The following is a 21403-nucleotide window of genomic DNA, read 5'->3' as shown; positions in this document are numbered from 1 at the left end:
TAGATGGATAGATAGTGTCTATGACTGTAAACAGTGGTTTTTCTAAAAGACAATTCTCATTTGTTTGCTTACAGTTTTTCACTACCCAGTCCCTCTTGGTATAAAATGCTGATTCCATAAAATGACCCAGGACCCCTTCGTGACCTGGGTTCTGTTTAGCCTGCGGGCCTCGTCTCCTGCCGCTGCCCCGTTGTGCTCAGAACCATAGTCTTCTTCTTTCCCATTCTCTCTCAGCTCTTTTCTTTCTTGGACTACCTCTTCCTCCCAAGCTTTTCCCTATTAATTCCTCCCGATGTTTCATAACAAAGCTCAGTATTCGTGAGCATGTGCTAATAACCCCTCCCATTTGAGTTCTAGAGCACCCCTGAGACATCAGTATCTTCAGAGTAGGTGGCGCGATGAGAAGCTGTAGAGCTGATCCTCTAGCCCAGCCTCCATTGCTTCAAAGTTTGGCACGCTGCCAGGACCAGCAGTATCCCATAATATTCTGCTCCCCATCCGGGGTGGACTTAGGCACCGGACTCTCAGTTCCCCGTTTTGTGAAATGATTTTTGTAAGACCTGTGCCACAGACGCACCGCCAGGACGAAGGGAGCAGAGGCAGGGAACGTGCTTGGCGCGGTGCCGCACACCAGGGGATGGTCGGCTCGTGAAGCCCGGTATGGTCAGAGGGGTTGCAGCCTTGGTGATGGTTGGACTCAGCACACCCCGAGGCTCTTTTTCACATGGGAGCTTTTATCTCTGATAAGCAGACAAGCACACACTTTGCTAAGATCTCCATTCCTAGTTATGTACTTGAGTGTAATGTCCAGGCTCACGTTCCTGTCTTTCGGAAAGCTTTTGGTCCCTCTGATGATTAACAAGAAACCAGGGAGAAGGCAGGAGCCAAACACGTTTGTTGCCTTTGCTCTCTTGCGGCTGCCACTGCTGGTAGTCATTTTCTCCAAGGAAGGGAGAAGGGTTGCTCGTCCCTTGACAGTTCCCAGATAAAGTGTGCGGAGAGGGAGGAATGCTCACTGGGCACTCCCCACCAGCAGGCATTAGTGTTCTGCGAAGCTCTCACTTTTTTAACTCCATATTAACAAGACAGAAAATTCTTCATTTCACAAGTATTTAGTGAATGTCCACTTTGGTTACTATCTATGGCTCAGGCGCTATATTAAATAAAGGTGCCTGGTGTTGAGTGAAATAGAGGTATAAGGGGCAAAAACAGTAACCATCTTATGGGATCTGGGTGACAATCAGGTGAATAAGTTAATGGCCAGGGAATGTGCCTCCCATGCATTAAAACGCTACCCTCACTAGAGCCCAGTGAGTAAAGGAGACGTATGTGCCAACAACCCACAAAGCGAAGAGAATCAGGAACTCCACTGAGTTGGAGAGTCTCTAGGAAGAAAAGCTTCAGCCTCCCTAAGGAGTCTTATTCATGCCTTTGACTTAAACCACTGGTCACTTCTAATCAGTCTTTGCTGCAAATAATGGATGAGTCTTGCCAAGGAGTACTAGAGGAATCCTGTAGTTCCGTCCATCTCTTCCTGCTCTGATGTGTTCTATCTAAAAAGCCTTTTGAATTTTCCTCACACTGTTCCCCTCCCTTTCTTTCCTTTCTCTTCTCTTCTCCGTCTCCACTTGGTGTCTTTTCTCTTCTCCCTTGGCTGGGCAGAGGCACAGAGATTACAGGCATTGTTATAGCCTTCACTGTAATACCTGTTCCACCCACAATGGTTTTCTGGTTTTCATATCGTGAATCCTGTGAAGCTGTAACACTACCATAAAGCCATTTCAGACAGAGATTGCCTTTTCCTTTTTGCTTTAGAAGTGTCCAGTGCCCTACCTCCCACCAACCAGCGATGCAAACGAAGAAGAAAAAAAATGTGGCTAATAGGACAATTTGAGATCTTCCATGCTACCATCACCAGCTGATCTGTATCTCTTGCTAGACTCCCCTAAACAAATTAGAGCCAATCGCTACACTGAGTCCTGAATACTTTTCTCAGCAGAGCAAGGAGAGCTCTCTGAGGGTCTAGGACTAATGATCTCAGCAGAGAAAAATTCAGAAGTCGCTGCAGACTGAGATCAGTGGGGATGAGGCATTGTTTCCCCAGGGAAGGAGAAGAAGAACCCCTCCTTCCTTCTCCCCCCACCTCCCCCAATACTCCTCTTCCTGAGTCAGACTGCACAGAGCTCTGAGGAGCTCAGTGGTATGGAATGACCTCATGTGGCGAAGAGGAGGAGAGATAAGATGGCTCCAGGACCGCCTTCCAGCTCTGTCATTCATGGTTCTAGACAGTTTCCTCCCAGAATCCTCAGTCCGAAGGAAGAAATGGTCTGTGCTCACCTCTCTTTTGCTGAAGGTTTCTGGTTCTTCTGTCATTTCAGGCAGGTTGTACTGAAAGCAGTACTGCAGGGATCCTGGTTTATTTTAGTGGCCTCTGCATGCAGTAGGGAGAATAAAGAGTATGAACTTCAGGATGAGACAACACTGGATTCTAATGCTGACCTTCACATCAAGCTGTGAGACTTTGATCAGTTCACTCCACATTTCTGAGCCTTAGTTGCCTCACCTCTGAGATGAGTCTTTGCAAGAAGTAAGCAAGTTCAAGGGATGTATGGGTATTTGGCAAATGTGTGTCCTTCCCTTCTTTCCATCTGAAGCAGCAAAGCCTATAAGTAGGATATGAAGAAGGAAAGTTGGGGCATTGACTCAAGAGTAAGATACTCACTTGAATGTAGTTTTGACCAAATGTTTGGTGATTCATCCAAGAACTGTATCTCAGGGGTTGAAACGAGCTCTCTGTTGTGCCTATAGCTGATACACTAGAACACTGAGAATCTTCCTTCTCCATTCCCCTTTCTCTGAGCTCAGGTCAGGCCAGTCTCTCCTAGCATCTACAGGGCTTTCAGGAACTCATACCCTCATCTCTTCTCCATAGGTCATCCAGATGTTGAACAACCCTGTAAGTCCAGTGTCCGCACCTGGAGTCCAAATTCAGCTGTCAACCCACACACAGTCCCTCCAGCCTGCCCTGAGCCACAAGGCTGCTACCTTGAACTGGAATTCCGCTACCCCTTGGTCCCTGAGTCTTTAACCGTCTGGGTGACCTTTGTCTCCACTGATTGGGACTCTAGTGGGGCTGTCAATGACATCAAACTGTTAACTGTCAGTGGGAAGAACATCTCTCTGGGCCCTCAGAACGTCTTCTGCGATGTCCCATTGACCATCAAACTCCGGGATGTGGGTGAGGAGGTGTACGGCATCCAGATCTACACATTGGATGAGCACCTAGAGATTGATGCAGCCATGTTGACCTCCATTGCAGACAGCCCTCTCTGTCTAGAGTGTAAGCCTCTTCAGTACAAGGTGGTCCGGGACCCTCCTCTCCACGTGGACGTGGCCTCCCTCCTATACCTCAATAGAAGATTCACGGACACGTAAGTGTGCACTCTGGATAGGGAGATGGTCAGGTGGGTGGGGTACAGAGGAATGTAAGGAGGCTCAGAGAGGCCTGCCCTAGAAAAAGGTTCATGACTTCTAGGGATTCATAACCTGGCATTGGCTGTAGTACTATTCTAACATGGCAGGGTCGATACAGTGGGAATGGTAATGCACAAAGAACCAGAGAGCCTGCCTGGGTTTTTGGTGAGAGCTCTAATGTAATGCTAAGACTCCCAGACCTCTCTTAGTTTTCCCAACAATAAAATGAAAGAGGCTGAGTAAGATTAGCCACAAGAAAGCCATGTATTACTCATGAAATTGGAAGAGCTGAAGTTTGAAAACTATTTCCTTTTTATATTTAATTGAAGAGGATTTGTGTATTGTGATTGCTTTTCCAGTGAGTGAGAAGGGAGTGCAGTTATACCAGGATGCCTAGAAATTGAGCATGTTTCCATGTATTTGCATGAGAATGTTCCTGGAAGGTGAATATAACCAGTCACAGTCCTTGTTTGGTTCCCTTTTCTGAAGTAGGAGAGAGGTTCAGACTCATTTGATCCTTAAGAGCCCATAAAGCTCTAGGTCTCCAGGAACCTTCGGGGACACACACAGGTTCTCTATAAGATAGTGCTTGTCCCTGATATTCATTTCTCAAGCCACCTCTTCCTCAGACTTCTCTGGGATTTGTTTTAGGAAGGAGACCACCTTACAATGACCTCATTAATGCTTTGCTTATATGCCAGACAGTGGGCTGAGATCTTCGAATCTTTTACTCATTTCGTCCTCTCCATAACCACAGCCCAATTATCCTTCTTGTTTTACAAAGAAGGGAATGACAGCTTAGAGATGTGAAGTCATTTGTCTAAGATCACATAGTTAGGGAGTGGTGAGATCAAGGTTTTGTCCTGACTCCTAACCCAGTGTCTTCAACCAGTATTCAATTAAAGATGTGATTTCAACTTCTGCTTTAATCTAACCGACCTAACCTGAGTACCAAGAATCTACGAAGTCAATCACCAAACTTTGGTTGAACATCTACTATGTGCAAGGGATATGGGCAGGGAACACTTTGAATACTGGCGAGAACAATAGCTCAGAAGTCAGATACCTTGTGTTCAGCTCCAGCCAGTCCACCTACTAATTTTAGGTAAATCCGTCAATCTCCTTGAACCTTGCTTCCCTCTTCTGTGTGATGAAAATGCTCAAGTCAGTGGCTTCTCTGCACCTTTTGTTGCACTTTCTTTGGTTCTAAGATGATAAAAGGCCCAATCTCTGCTCTGTCTACTTGAATATATTTACTGAGCCAATCATTAATAGAAACCAAATTTTGGAGGAAACTTTTAATCTTTTTAAGAGGCAGAACCACTTTCAAACACTTTACCAGCACTCCCTTTTACATGCCAGCAATTAACGTGCACATCACAAGCAGACCCTTGCCCATTCATTGACTCAGAGATGAAGAACATCTGGTCAAGAACTCAGAGGGAGCACTTGGTTTGTGTTTGAGAATGTACTTAAAATTTAAAGGATCATCTTGTCTTGAAAATATTCCATAACTCTGTCTCTTTCATCTTCTTGCTCGTCTAGAGTGGTAAAGCTCTATAAATGTGCATCCACTTAAAATTTCCTTATAAAACAATGGAGAGAAGAAGTCATAGATGCCTTAAACTCTCAGTTTAAACACAGCTTTCGTTTTTTTGCCTGGAGTTGTGCGCCTGTAAGAGCTGACATGGGCTGGCAAGTATGGAAGGGCAGAAATTCAACCAAAGACGTGGGAGCCTCCTGAGTTCCATTCCCAGATAGTCATGAACTTGCTCTACAATCTAAGCTAGTTGCTTACTTACCCTTTCCAGCTTTCAGGGGCCTTGATATATAAAGAAGTCATACTAGACTAGGGTTCCTCCAAGTCAGCTGCATGTCATGGAAATTGGAGCATTTGTAAATCCCTTGTGTTTCCCAGCATCCCCTCTCTGACCACCCCCCACACCCTCCCCCCAGGTATTCAATTAACTGGTAAAGGGGATAAAGCCGAGCCATCAGAACTTTTAAAATCTCACTGGATGATTATAATGTGCAACCACGTTTAAGAGCCACTGACTAAAGCATGTTCTTAAAGTAGAGCCCCAGACCAGCAGCAGCAGGACCCAAGAACTTAGGGCAAGTCCTTAGATCCCAGCCCAGACAACTGAATCAGGAACTAGACTGTGAGGTCTTCCCAAACGACTCTAGTGCAGGCTCCAGTTTAATAGCCGCTGCGTAAGTGATCTGGAAGGCTCAGGGATTTCCAGGGTCTCTTTCCCAGTACTCATTCAGGTTACAAATATGTTTTGAGAACGTTCTGTGTGCCAGAGTGTTCCCTGGGAGCTAGGTATTTCAGGGATGACCTGACCCCTTTCCTGTAGACGCTCACACTTTGATACGGAGGACTTTAACCACATGGTTAAAAACTCCCAGTCCTGTGCCACTTTGCTTTCAGACCTACACTCTCATATCCCATTCGGTCTTTCATTCACTCAACAAGTCTTTCTTGGGCCCCGCTACGACATTTTGGATGTATGGACTAGACTGAGGCCTTCATGGACTTCCTCTATGTCTTTCTCGGGTCCCAAGGAATTACTAGAGACCTAGACTGGACGAAATTTCCGACCTGAATGTTCTCTGAGACTCTAAAAAAAGTAAAACATCATTCCAAGTCAACCTACCATTTCAACTCCTTTATCTCTTGGTAATTTGAGTTCTGAACTCCAACACAAATACATGTGTGTGTGTGTGTGTGTGTGTGTGTGTGTGTGTGGTGCGGTATGGTGTGTGTGGTGCATTTTGCTGCTTTCACATTTTTTCCGTATCAAATAAACTGGCTCTTATACAAGTTCTATATAAAGACTGTTTTGGAGAAAAAGAGGAGAGAGGGAAAAAATGCTTTCTTTTTCTTCCCTGACTCAACCCATTACATGGTTCCCTTTGACCTTTGTCTTCATTTTTTTCCCTCAACAAAAATATTTATTCTTTCCTTTATCTGTGCTGGAGATAGTTTCCCAAGGTATGACATTGATGAAGGGAGAGGCTTCTGTGCTTACCCAATGGACACTTCTAGGAGAGTAATTGCTTTTGGGCAGGAAGAGGAAGAAATGTGGAACTTCTCTGTTCAATGGAAACCCGTCCACTGACTGAGAAGGGACACTGGTGGAGGAAAAGGGGACCAGCATTGACTCTGCTACAAACTCACTCTATGTTGTGCAGACACATTGTATCATGGCTTTGGGCTTCAGTTTCCCTCTTTGTAAAATGAGGGGGCAACACACTGAACTTTTCTTTGTGGGTAGACATTGTTTTTGGGTGACAGGTGATTCATTCACTTTTTGGTAGTAAAAAAGACTTAGCAGAGACTGTCTATAAGAATCAGTACCCAGAGGGTACCTAGCTGATTGACTGGGATGCCCTAGTGCAGTGTGTATGTAGTGTGTGGACAATAATAATAAAAATAACAATAATGCCAACCACTTGCTGAGTATTCTCTCTGCTTTAAGTGCCTTCCCAAATATCTATGAGGCAGCAAAGCTCAGAAGAAAAGCTGAAGCTCAGAAAACTGATTTATTCGACCTAATACAGCTGGTAATGACAGAGGCATATTTAAAACCCACATCTAATTCCAAATAATACCTTCTCAACCATAACACCATACTGCCTTCTACTTTAATAATGCAAAGGCAGAATTCTAGAGCTCCGACATTCATGCAAGCTGGCTCAAGTCTGAGATACAGCAAGTGGAAGAGAGGATATGACTCACAAGCCACCAGCCCTCCATTAGCTACTGTGACCCACTCTGGGAGTCCAGCAATGCAAGTTACATGGCCAGTTCCTTATGCCTCTGGCTGGGAAGAAAGAGCAGGGAAGCTTCTGTCTCTCAACTTGACTGCCAAGTGCTTCTGTACTGGCCACTGTGCAACTTGGGTCTATATGGAATCTTTAAATTACTCAGAGAAGGAAAGACTCAGGGCAAAACTAAGACTTCTTTGTTTCTTTGTTCTTAGAAAGTGAGGTATAAAGCAAACCAGAAACAACAAATAGCAGTTCACGCTCTTCCTTCATGCATCTATCCATCTATCCATCCCTAATTCATTCAGCAAATATTTAGCAATGTCTATTAGATAGCATACACTGTGTTAGGAAATGATGATGTTGTGGTGCCAGGACAGGCATGGAGGCTGTGCTCCGGGTGCTCACACTGGGGAGAAGAGATAGGGAAGAGGTGTCACGGCAGGACAGTAGTGCCCTGAAGGCAGGGACAGAGACAAAAAGTGGCTTCTAACTCAAACTTGGAAGAACTAAGGTACAATTAAGGAATGAAGACTGGATTTTTTTTTTTTTTTTTTTTTTGCCTGTTGGTCTGCTAGTGCTTTCCAAGTGCCTAGAACAATTACAGGCACCAAGTAGACAGTGAGTATTTTTGAGTGGCTGTTAAATGAAGAATGGGAAGGAGTTTAGTGGTTGAAGAGAAATGGAGAAGCTAGGATTTTCTGAGCACTTACTATATGTCAAGAACTTACTAAGGGTGTTACTCAAGTAATCTCATATGATTTGATCTGCATAGCAGCTCCACGAAGTAGGTGGTCTTCCTAGATTATAGATGAGGATCTGGCTCTCAAACTTTCAACAGCTGTCAACCTGCCTGCCTGGGGTTGTGTATAAATCCATCAACTCCAAAGCTAGTGCTCTTAGTCCTTCATTCTCTGGTTGAACAGATATGTGATTGTGCCTCTCTCTCAGAATTTTTGATGTAGAACTAGAAATATTCTTAGAAGTCATTTCTCCCAATTGGCTTATACGTGTATCTCAATTAATTATTCTACTGATTTTTCTGTTGCGTTCAGACTTGTTAACCTGCAACCATAGTCTCTGTCTGTTTTGCCTCAACCTCTTGGCATTCTTAATATAATTCTTAGGGGAAATGAATAAGCAAAAGGAAAGGATTCATTTATAAGACCTGAGTGGAATTCCTTAGGAATATGAGTCCAGATTTTACAAATCAGATCTCAGATCGGACTCTGGACTCTATGTGCTGAGAAACCCCACCAATCAGCTCAGAAGCTTCATTGAGCAATCCATTTACTCAGCAAATGTTTGTTGATTCCCATCAGGAGCCCAACTACTTTCTAGGCATTAGGGATGCAGTAGTGAACAGAGCAGAAAAGGTCCTTGCTCTCATTAATTCCTGCAATGTAGCTGGGAGACACAAACCAGAAACGATTTCATCATACCCCAGTTCAGTAGGATTTAGTGACTTCAGAGAAGTGGTAAGGGAGGGCCTCTGATGAGGTGATATTTGAACGGAGACCAGAAGTGACTCTTAGTGCTTCATAATAAAGACTAACTGAGCTGCCATCCCTGAGATTCTAGCCTGTTTGGAACGTGGGTGTCTTATAACAGGATCCTTGGTCCTTGATCACTGTTTAGCTTGTCTTATAATTGACTGTGCTTCTGTTTTTGTTTTTTTTCTCTCACTTGGTTCAGATTCTTAAGTACAAACTTTAACAGGCACATATGCGACAGAATCAGGGTTCCATGAATGCTTGTTGGATGAATGAGTAAAGAACGAGTCAGCAGTAACACAAAGTGGAAGCTCTCAGAATATGGGTGTCATGCTTCCAGATCTTAGCCATAACATTGACATGGGATCCCATATTAAGCCTCAGAGGACTGGGAAATTTCAGACTAAATCAGGGTCAACTGAAAGCACATGGGGCTCTCTCATGCTGTTTCTATGGCTCTCAAGCTGAGTCACAACTTCATTGTTGTTCTAGTCCTACTTCTTTTCCTGGCTTTCTGTTTGTCACCTAGGCACCTATTCTTTGTTCTTGTATGTACCTATTTGTTAATTCATTCATCCACCGAAGAGTGCAAATCAAATATAATTGTGTTCAGTAATGCTTGTTGTTTGGTTTAACAAGTATTTACAAGTGCCTGTTGTGCACCATAGACTATGCTGGAATTAGGAACAGAGCCCTGATTCCTGGCCTTAGGAGCACACAGTTTAAAGGGAATGAACAGGCAAAGAATCAGGTAACTATTCTGTAGCATGGAAAGTTCTAGGGCAAGGAGCATGGGGGGTTGGGGGAAGACATAGGAGAGGTATCTCCCCCAGCTTGAGGTGGTTAATGAAGCTTCTTAGGAGAAGCAGTGTCTAAGCTGAGACCTTAAATGTTGATCTTTGAAGAGGTTTGCCCTAGTACAGATGGTTGAAACTAGGTAGATTCTCAGCATACATTGATAAAGGAATGAATGAATGAATGAATGAGTGAACAAATGAACCAACATACTACACTTTATGGGAGCAGTACATGTTCAGTCAGAGACCAAACGGAGTTTTGAGGGAGGAACATAGTAATCTGGGCTATTATCCACTTTGGTTCGTAAATCTGTTTCATCCCTTTTAAATGTTGTAGAGTACTCCATAGTGGGAATGTGCTACAGGTTGTTTAGCTGTACCCCTAATGCTGGGCATTTGCATTATTTGATATCTCATTCTATTAAAAGCCAGAAACCTCTTTGTGGGCACATGTGAGCATAACTCTAGAGTTGATACTGAGAAACGGTATTACTGGGTTGTAATCTATGGGCCTTTGTCGTTTTAAGGGGTACAACCTCTGGTATTCTGAGAGGGTGAACTAGTTCATAGCCCGCCAGCAGTGGGCAGCAGGACCTACCGTTCCTCATTGTCCCTATGACCTGACAAAACAGACGTGCTTTGTCTTGTCCATTTCATGATTGAAAACCTAGATTCTCATCCATGGTCTTGAGATTGAATGTCTTGAGTGAGCATCTTTTCAAATGTATTGGATATCTACACTTTCTCTTCTGTGACTTGTCTATGAATGTCTTTAATTTATATCTGGCTTTTCATGTCTGTTTTCCCATCTGTTAAACTGGGAATGTGATGTCAGCCCTCTTGCTTACCCAGCAATGGTATTGGGAACTGGGGTAAAATAGGTAGTCAAGAGAGAACCAGCATTTATGAAGAAGTTACTCTTTGTGTAATCGTTTATACATTGATATACTTTTCAAATGCTGATTTAGTATGTTCCCTGGCTGGGAACCATGTCACTTTCTGAAAATACAATGGATAAGGAAATAAGGAACAACAAACCAGCTTCTGCCCTCCGTGGGGCCTAAATTTGGTCCCTGTGTTAACCACCATCACATATGCAGATAGCACCTACTACTAGTAGCACTAACATCACTGCTACTAACTACCATGTAGTGAGAACTTCAGATATGCTCAGTATTTTTATAAGCCTACCAATGAGGTATAGGTATCATTAGGCCTTATTTTTAGATGGGGAAGCTGAGACCCCAAAAGGTAAAGCCATTTATTTAAGTAAGATCTCACCATTAATAGATGGTAGAGTCAAGTTTTACATCTTCTTGCCTGACCCCCAAAGGCTGTTCCTTGCAAATTACTGAGCACAGTCATTGCTTTGACAGGCAGAGCATAAGGTGGCATCTTGATGGATGGAGAAAGTCGATATTTCAATTAGCTTTTCTTGTTTCTAAGGTGCATTAGAATAAGTACACAAAAGAGAACAAACATATTCCTTTGTTTTTTGAACATTTAAATAGATGAGGAGCGGGAGACTTGTTGAGTATGGAGATTGTCAGGCCAGCGTGGTTTCCAGTCATGTTCTGCTGAAATGCACGCTTCAGGTCAGACGTCTTCCTGAGTAGGTCCTTCTCCCATGCCAACCCGGATGGTCTCATCTGCATTCTGATGTCCTGCGCACCAGTTCTGATAAACAGCAACAGGAGTAAGAGCTATCTCTCCAAACCCAGAGCAAATACCTCTGTTCCTAGCCCAGGCTAGGAGGCTGTTTGGTCAGCACAATTTTACCCTATTTCTAGAAGCTGGGCATCATCTTCCTATGACTCCCTCTTGTCAGTCTTAGGCCAAGTACCTCTCAGAATGAAATATGGGTTCTGGGAATATTAGAGTAAGCAAAAGGGTTTAGTAAAATCAACAGATCTCCATGGTCGGTGCTAACTGTCTCCATACCTTCATGATTTTGAAAGTGTGAAGGGTTCCTGTTTGGTGCTAACACCACTGAAATGACTTAACTGAATTTCTATGGTTCAATCTGACACACCACTGGACTTTAAAGTGAGTTGTTACAGTGTCTCTTCAACAGATGTTAAAGAAGACCCACAGAGGTTAAATGATAGACACAGGGCTCCACTGATAAATTTATTCACCCACTCCTTTGAGAACAAGTGCCCTATTGCATTTGAGTCTCCATGCTGGCACCATGATTCTGAATCTTACAGGTCTGGGCTGAATAATAGCTCAAATTAAAAGAGAATTATAAATTGAAGATTATTATTGTGAGGTTATAATATAGTATAATCCCTCCTTGAATTAAGGGGGGATATATAGAAGTCAAGACAGGAGAGGTAATCAGAGTCCAGATTATGAAGAGGGTGTGGCCAACAGGACAGAGTCTGGGTTTATTTGTTGGGAAATAAAGGAACAAACCAATCAGACCTGTGGTTTTTTGGTTTTTTGTTTGTTTGTTTTTTATAAAATTGCTCTGGGTACTGTGTGAAGAAAGGACTGAGGGAGAATGAGATAGTCCATCCAGAAGTTATTGCTGAAGTCTAAATCAGAGATTATGTTTATTTGCATAGTGAAGTGGACGGATTGGAGGTTATGTTTTAAAGGTAGAATCACCAGTATTTGATGATGTATCAGATGCAAGGTTTCAAGAAGGAGCTGTCCAATGACTTTCAAGTTTCAGGTTTGAGTATTCAGAATGAGGGAAATAGTATTTCTGGAAATCAAAGAATAGATTTTAATTTAGTATGTTATTAGAGGATGGGGTCAGTTAAGAGTCCCCTTGGAACACAAGGAGTCAGTGCAATGGGATTTCACAGCGGGTGTCTTGATAGCACCTACTCCTTTGTTCTTTCGCTGTTCGCCCTGAGGGTTGGTAGGACCTACTGGACTTAGTTGTGCTGCTCTAATTCCTGATTTTTAAGAAAACAAATAAATGAATAGGAAGGAGAAGGAAAATAACAGCCATCGGAGTAATTACAGATGTGGAAGGAATGGAGGAATTTATCTCGCACTGGACATTGGCAAGAAGAGTGGACAAAATCCATTCAGTCTGTGCTCAGAGATGATGAGAACCCTTAGGGCAGGTTTCTGTTGTGTCTGTTCTAATGGGAACCTCAAACTTTAGAGAAGCTGAATTCAAAATTAAGAGACCTGATTCCCAGGCCAGAACACAGCTGCCTTGATGTGTGACCCTGACTGGGTCCTTCCGATGGTTTGAGTTTGAGCCTCCGCTTCTTCCTCTGGAAAAAAAAGGGTGACATTTCCCATCCGTGCAGTCTCGCAAGGGGTATCCTGAGAAAACCAATGAGATAATGGGCATGCCAGAACAGGATGCAACCCAGGGAACCATAAAGCTTTAAATATTCCTGATTCTTCCTATTGTTTGGTTTTCATTAGGCTTGTTCTTGGCCAGGGCCAGTCTGGAGAGTATGTGTGAAAGGCAAAAGTGCAGGCGTGCACAGACACACACATGAAGCAGCTTCTCATGAAACTTTAACCAGGGTTGCTAAGGTCCAATGTTGGATTAGAGGAAAGGAAAGACAAACTGCACTGTAATCTCTGTAACTCATCTAAAGATAAAGAAAAAAGAAGAAGAAGAAGAAGGGAACCCCCCCCCCACTGAAGTGTTGGCCATGGAATCAGACCTGGATTCCAGCTCCAATCTCTTAAAACTTTTGCTGAGACCCTGGCCCGCGACTCCCCATCTGTGGACCCAAGCCGCCTCTCTGTGAAATGAAGGCACAGGTCGATGACTCCGCAGTACATTTTTGGCTCCAACATTCCGTTCAGACCCTTCTTGAGCTCATCTGCCTTGAATGCGTCTAATTCAGTGAGGGGGAAGGGAGCAGGTCACATGTCACATGAGCGAACGGGTCTGCCCTGTGAGCTCACTGACTGGCCATCTCTAGAGAAAGCCTTCTAGACACACAGGATCTCTCAGAACTCCTCACAGACATCCTGTGCCTGTCTCAGAGCCTGCCAAGCTCTCCCTCTGTGACAATTTCAGAATGTATGCATGCCTTTTTCCTGTTTGGTGGCATTTTGACTTGACCGTGAGACCCCAGAGGTGGAGACTAGGTCATACCTGCTACATGGTCCTCGGCTTCTGTGTGCGAGGCCAAGGTGTTGAGTAGATGGTCAATAAATGTAGGTAAATTCGATGCATGTACACATGAGTAAACTGTGTGACAGATTGATAAATCAGAAGGTGGTGATAATACCGATGATGGATGGTATAACGGAGGCCTGTCTTTTAACTTCTGAGGTGGATTAGTTACCAGAGAACCAGAAGGACAAGAGAGAATCTTCTAGCAGTGTCCTTTCTCCTCTTGGGTCCTCAGGTCCCTTATCCTTAAAGTGAAGGTCTTGGCCAGATGATGTACGCCAGCCTTCCGTTCATCCAGCTGGTGTTGATTGGGCATGGTCTTTATCACAGAGGGGCTAGGAAGCAGAGATTAATAAGCCAGTCAATAAAGGAGTCCTAGCCCTCTAGAAACTTCATCGAATTAGTATAAGATGTGAACAAATAAACAAGTGGCCACAAACTCGTGAGAAAGGTTGTTGTGGTGAAGGAAGGAGATGGGTAGGAGCTCCCGACTAGCCTAAAGGGCTCAGTGAGCACCTCTGGGAGCAGGGTAGCACCTAAGCCAAGGCCGGGGTGTTTAGCAAGGGGTAGGAATTGAGACTGCTTGCTCCTGGCAAGCAGTTGGGGCAGGTTGGGGGCAGAGGGTTGGAATTTGAGAAAGAGAGGTGGGGAGAAGCCAGTAATGATGGCTCTAGAGTGCCCTGCTAAAGGGGTCTGGGCTTCATCCTGAAGGTGCTGGGGAGCCACAGAGTGTTAGGCAAGAGGATCCTGACCAGATTTGGTTATAGGACGGGTCTTTGGGGATGTGTGGCTCTCACAGGAAATGTAGGGCTAGAGGCACGGGTTCGAAATGGTCAGAGAAGTAAGATACTTGTCAGAACTGGAACAGGGGATGGGCAAACCGGGCGCAGAGAGAACCAGACGCGCTGAGTACTGCGAGGGGAAGGATGTACCTGGTGACTGGCAGCGGGAAGAGGGGGGATGGTGGGTCACAGCAGATAACTATGGTACTCACATCTCAGAAACCTGGAGAGCAGAGTAGAGGCATTGTCGAGTTGGGATGAGAGGAGGACGCATTTCAAAGGACCTTCCAGTTGCCAGCTTTGAATCAGTGACAGGAAAAGAGCTAGAGTTCACTCTGAACCGTAAAATTTCTTCCCTGTGGAGAGAGGCAGGAGCAACTGAGGTGAGCTTGTGTGTGAACATGCGTGTGTGAGTGCACATGTGTGAATGCTCGAGTGTGTGTGTGTGTGTGTGTGTGTGTGTGTGTGTGTGGTGCGGGGGCCAGATAGGACCTGTGAGTCCACCTGTTTTCATCATCCACTGATTCTCAAAGTGTAGTCCAGTGTTCTGAAAAGGTCCCCCCGGGGGGTCGTGGGGTTAATCTTCTGTAGCACTAATACCTATAACATTACAAGGCACGGGCTTTGTTTTCTACCCAAGATTAATCATTCACTCATGGGCTTTAATACAAGCCAGACACCACCTCACTGTGCCTCACGCAAAGCAGTGCCAGTCCCCACCCCACCCCCCAATGCTAAAGCTGGCTTTTGCATTCTTGTTGTCAGAGTGGGAAGTGGGTTTTTGTTGTTGTTATTGTTTTGTTGTTGTTGTTGTTTGTTGGGTTTTTTTGGACTCGGCTTCAATATACTATGAACTGAAAAGTTTGGAAACTTCCATCCAAGGATGTTAGTCCAAAATAACAGGAAAGCTGAACTCTGCCATTAATTATCTGTATGACTTGGGGCAATTCATTCCCCTTCTCTGGGCTCTAATGTCCATCCCACGATTAGAAACTTGGAATAAGTGATACCCAAAGCCATGCGGCTCTCTTTCTGCATTTTTGTGTTTCCTTCTTGAGCTAAGCTCCTTGTATACAAACCCAGTCTCCAAAAATCTGAAGCCGAGAACATTCTGAAGTGCTCAACCCCACTACCATCTAGGAGGTGGACTCAGAAACTCTCAGACCTGGAAGGAGCATCGAAACACTGATGTAGAATTCTACCAGTGAGAGAATCGAGCCCAGAGATGGGAGGACAGTTTCTTAGAAGACACTGCCATTTGATGGCAATTCAGGGAATTGAAACTCAGGCTCCCAGTCCAGGTGCTCCTTCCCTCACAGAGCAGAGTGCTGGAGTTTGGCCAACCAAACCTGGGGACTCCACTTTGAGTCCGGCTCTCTGTGATCACGGAGAAGTCTCCGATGAAGCTCGGAGTGAAATCATAGAAAGCTGACATCAGTAACGTCATGGCAGCTGGTGCTGGTGAGGGGGGTGGTATAGGAAATGAGAGAACACATTTGGCCAAGCTCAGGGTCCATGTGACCCTCCAAGAGCCCTCATTTCAAAACAAACTCAACCTTTTAGGTTCAAGTTCTCCCTCTCGTCAGAAACGTGACTTCCTGCTTCTAAGACGCAAGGCTTACAAAAGGGCTTAGGAGGCTTCGTGGACATCAAATAGCTCTTACAAAATAGCGTTTTGATGAGTTAAGTGTAAATGAATCAGAAACATAAGGATTACATTTTCCCCAAGTGCACATGGGTTTCAAAATTTGAGGGGAAATGTAGTTTGCTAACTGCACGCCGGCTTTCACCGAACCCAAAGCATTCATGGGGCGGGCGGAGGTGGGGGTGGTGGAGAGAAAAAAGAGAAAGCCCAGCCCCCAAATGGTTTTAGATGTGGTGCCAAATTCAAAAATGCTGTTGGGCTTGCCCTCTGTCAGTAATAAAATTGCTGGCCACCCAGAGAGGCCACAGGGAGGAGAAAGGAGATTGCTTTCCCCATTGGCCCCGGGTCCTCAACAACTGTGTTCTGTTAGTGCCCCTCAATCACCAGCTGTCACTGGGTCCCTGCTCTCTCAACTCACTGGCCCCTGCTTGGCCTCGATTTTCACACCATGCCGCATGCCTTGTTTACCTCCAGCCATGCTGGTGTTTCGGCTCCCAGAGGCCTTGGCGACCCGTCAGCTTGTCACAGACCCCCAGCTCTGTAATCAAGAGACCTGTCCATCACCAGCAGGGGTGTTTGGGGAAGCTGTCACGCATCGCCTTTGGTTGCATTCGGGAAAAACAAGAGTCCCTTGTAGATCTTTCCTCTCCCCTCTCTTTAATGTTATCCAGGTGTGGCATTTTCCCCAAACTGGCAAATGTCTTCCCTTCCAGTCTGCGCCTGACACAAACAGCCCGTTAAATCTCAGCACCTCTGTTACCTTAGCCCAGGATTTGAGGCTCTGGATCTTTTATAATTTCCACATTGTTCCTCTATTCTTTCCCTTGTATTTTATTTCATTGCACCAAGAAAGTAGAAAATCATTTCAATTGGTGGTAAAAGATGATTAAAACAAAATAACAAAGGCCTTGGCTGAAAACTGTTAGTTTTATTAAATTTGCTACTGTGTTTTAAATTGGTACCAGGGCAGCTCTTTAGACAATTATATCAAAGGCTGCTGGAATTAATCGGTTGCGTGTATGCATTTGCTCCTTCCTGAGCTGTGGACAGAGTGGAGGCAGCGTTGCAAGCAGGGAAAGAATGAATTTTGTGTTACCTGGGTGTGAGGGGCAGAGTCTGGCCCCACTGGGAGGGATCCGGACGCCCAGTGGACTTCAGAGCCCTGCCAACATACTCCCATTCGTTTCGTCAAGACTGTGGGTTGGAGCTAATAAGTGATGGATGTTGTCCCCCAAAAGCAAGACCAAAGTCCCAAGTCTCCCCAAGCCTTTGGCATCCTCCCAGACATTACTTGGTCCCTGCTGTGTGTTGATGCTCTGAGAACCCTACCTCAGGTACAAGCACCATTCGGTACTTGATTTATCCTTCCTTTTGCCCTTTGAACTCTTTGAGACCAATGATGATATCTTCCTCTTTGGGAATGACTCCTACCAGAAACTCCATACATGCTTTTTTTTTTTTTCTTCTTCTTCCTTTTTCTTTCTCTTTTTCTCATTCTCTTTCTTTTCTTTTCTTCTTCTTTCCTCCCTTCCTTCCTTTCCTCCTTCTTCTTTCCTTTTCTTTCTTCCTTTCCTTCCTTCCTTACTTCCCTCCCTGCCTGCATCCCTTTTTTATTTTCTGAATAGAAAAAAAAAAAAATAGTGAGGTCCAAAGAGGAGAACGGATTCATCCAAAATCACTACCAAACTCAAGGGAAGAACTATAGTCATTTCTCCTGACATGTAGTCCAGGTGGCCTCCACAGTGATCTCAGACTCTTGTCTTGCAGGCTGTTTTGTTCCCAAGGGCATATGCTCTCCATCCCAAAACCTTAACAACCACTTTTGCCCATAAAAAGTAAAACCAAAGTGCCTCTCAGCCTAGAACAAAAGTTAAGTGTTCTCTTAAGAATTCAAGGTGAGGAGTGTGTGGGTGGCTCAGGTCATGGTCTCAGGGTCCTGGGAGTGAGCCCTGCATGGGGCTTTCTGCTCAGGAGGGGGCCTGCTTCCCCCTCTACACTTGCCCCTGCTCATGCTCCCACTCTCTCTCTCTCTCTCTCATAAATAAAATCTTTTTAAAAAAAGAATTTAAGGTGATTTAAAAAACAAAACAAAATGAATTCAGAGTGATGCCCAGACAACACTGGAATTAAGGAGTATATTGTCATGTATGACTGTTAAGGAATGAACTCTAGCACTCTGCTCCAGAGGCATTTAGTGAGGAAGGATGTTTCGTTGTAGGTTTGGTTCTCTTTAAAGAAAACAATATGGTGTCTCACATGGGCCAGAATTTGGCAGGGACTCATCTTGCTCCTGCCTCATGCACCTCAGGAGCGGCATTTGCTCTCCCTACCACCACGTACTCCATTTCTAACTTTCCCCTTAAACCAGCTATCTATGCAGCTACCAAAACGGTCTTCCACAGAACAAGTACGATTACATCATTTGTCTAGAAAGCCGGTGTTCTCCTCCTGTTCCTGACTTGGTTTGTCCTTCCCTTCTCCAGTCAAGCCAGAAAGCCTCCTTTGGGAAGTCTTCTCAGACGCTCTCCTTCTCAGCCTGGGTCAAATATCACTCCTCCGTGCTCCCATAGCCCCTACACTTTCTAGGCTGTGTTGAAGACATCTATTTGGATGTCTCTCTTTTCCCCCAGTGGCTTATGAGCATCCTCAAGGCAGGACCATGGTTTGTTGGTCTTTGCATCCCAGACCTGGAAGAACCTGGGAGGGCTCAATGTTATCTGCACAAATCAATGGATGAATGAATGAACTGATATAAACACGTTTAGCCAGAATTTGAAAAAGTAGTGAAACCAATAAATATAATTAACATAAAACTAGTTAGCTGGATTTGTTTCTCCTATAGCCCCTTTTCTTGGACAGTAAAGATGGAGTGATATACGCAGATTTGTGGTCTTATAGTCATGGAACATAGTATGTGTTACCTTTTTCACATACAAAGATACAGGGAGGGTTGCCAACCAGAAAGTTCTTGGTAGCTGCCTCAAGGTAATAGAATTTGATATGATTTGACTTGATTTTCAGTTCTTTTTTTATAGAGCTCTAACTTGTTAAAATAAACATGAGTGATCTTTATGGTTAGGAAAAAATAAAGCAATTATGATAATATGCTGTCATTTCTCAATTAAGAAGAAAAGGTCAGCTCTCACCCTAAAAATATGTTAGAACTGAAGTGACTTTCCTCTACCGCTCTACAGAAGAAATAAAATGTAATTCAGTCTGAGTTGCAGCTTCGTGAAAGACTTTAGGAGTATGAGGAGGAGCTTGACTTACCTTCATGTAGTCTTAGGCTTCTGGTTTTGGATTGGGTATTAACTGGACTAATGTGTGCATATCCAAGGAGTCAGCTCAGTGTCATGGAAAAGTCAAAGGTTCCAGAGTCAAACAGCATGGTTTAAATTCTGCTTTATAATCTGTGACCTTGAACAGATCACTGCATTATGTTGGACCTTAACTGAACAATGCAAATGTTCTCTACTTTTCAAGTTTATATTAGAAATCATATGCAGAAATTTGGCGAGATAGCTAATCTAAAGATATATCCAGTACAAAATATCTATCCAGATATTCTAGATGAAAACATAACTGATATTACTATCATCCTTTAAAATGGGTGACTGAGATCAGAAAAGCTGAAAAATATGTGGCCAAGGGCAAGACATAAAATGAAACAGAACTAGACAGGTAATTCCGAAGCTGATGTTTTACTGTCGTAGCTGGGATAAGGGAGAACCACCAGCTTTGGCAACCGAGTGGATTGAATGTCCTTGCTCATCCCATGAGAAGAGATTTGGCCCTGCAAGTTTTCAGGGTGAGGAATGGTAACTAAGGCTTTCACAATCAGACAATTATATCAAAGGCTACACGTTTAGTCTATATGTTTAGTGAAAAGGTTTACTAGAGGAGAAATATTCGTGTGTATGTTCTAAACCTCATGAAGATTGAGGTTTGAGTTTATACTGACTGTGCAGTATGGTCTGGAAATGTCTGAGTTGTGCAACTACTAAGAAGAAAAAGAGAGAGAGAGAGAGCAAGGAAAAGAGAGAGAGAAGAGGAAAAGTTCTAAATTAGTGACATTCCAGAGGTACCTAGAAGTGAATATGAAATCACTCTGGAGGAGGATATAGATTTGACCCAGGGGGGCATGTGATTCCCCCTGATTGAAACCTAACTGACATGAGGTCACATTTCAAAACTGAAAACACAAAAAAAGTAAACGAGACATCTAGAGAAGGGCCAACAGTCAATACCAAGATTTTTATTGAAGTTAGATCTTGGTAACAAGTATGAATGATAATTAGTACTTTAGGGTCAATGAAAAAAACAAATAAAATTAGGAAATATGGTCTCCAAAGATTAGAAGGCCTGAGAATGGGGAGGAAAGAGCAGAAATCAGGACATCCAACAAATCCAGAAGAAGGCAAGAAAGGGGGAAAATAAATATGCCAAAAAAAAAAAAAAGGAATGATAATTGGAAAGCACAAAGAAGATGTGAGAAATAAATCTAATACAATAGTCATTCCACTAATCGGATTAAAGTACCGATGAAGGTTTTCAGGTTGGAATTAACTAAAAAGTTCACTGAAAGGTAAAAGGTAATGGAGTGGAAAATATTTTCCAGGCAAATACTCAGAAAAATAAATTAATATTCATCAGACAAAGGAAATATTGAAGCAAAAATATTACTAAGATAAAGAGGTCACCATTTAAATGATGAAAGGAAATTATATAACAATTTTGAGCTTAAATATTCCAAATAACATGACCTGAAAAATGTATAAATCTACTATGCCTCTTACCTAAAGTAGTGATAAATCCATAATGATATTAGGATATTTTAACACATCTTTCTCAATAATTAATAGATCAAGCAAACTAAAATAATGATTGGGAAGATTTTGAACAATACAAAAATATGTTTCATCTGATAAAAGTATATAGAACCTTGCCAGTGAGTTAAATTATATACATATTTATTTCTGGGATCTGTAGAGTATACTTTTTTAAATTTACCACATCATAGGCCAGAAAACAACAAATATTAAAAGAATCAGTATCACATAGAACATTATTTCTTTTTTAAGAACATCATTTCTATGCTACAACACATACATATATAAATAAATTAATAAGAGAAAACTTTTTGGTAAATTAAATATATAACCAAGAAACAAAGTCTTGTGTGAGATATTAGCAGACAGAATTCAGCAGTGTATTAAAACCTCCACACTCATGCAGACACGAACATCGTACCTAGCCTAGATTATTCCAGAATGAGAAGAGATTCTAATGTTAGAGGGTTTCTGGAGTCCATTAATTCACAATACTAGCATGTT

At 43.4% G+C, this 21403-nt stretch overlaps 1 protein-coding gene across 1 annotated transcript in view; it reads left to right on the top strand.

Moving 5' to 3' along the window:
• The window catches only part of PAPPA (pappalysin 1), a 239657-nt gene that overhangs the window by 77680 nt on the left and 140574 nt on the right, over window positions 1–21403 (top strand). Inside the window, exon 7 of the mRNA XM_046023823.1 lies at window positions 2933–3431. Within this exon, the coding sequence (XP_045879779.1) occupies window positions 2933–3431 (499 nt within the window). The remainder of the gene's footprint in view (window positions 1–2932; window positions 3432–21403) is intronic.

The sequence above is a fragment of the Meles meles genome, chromosome 11 (genome assembly GCF_922984935.1).
Source record: "Meles meles chromosome 11, mMelMel3.1 paternal haplotype, whole genome shotgun sequence".
Lineage (NCBI taxonomy): Eukaryota > Metazoa > Chordata > Mammalia > Carnivora > Mustelidae > Meles > Meles meles.
This window is presented reverse-complemented; position numbering and strand designations above follow the sequence as displayed.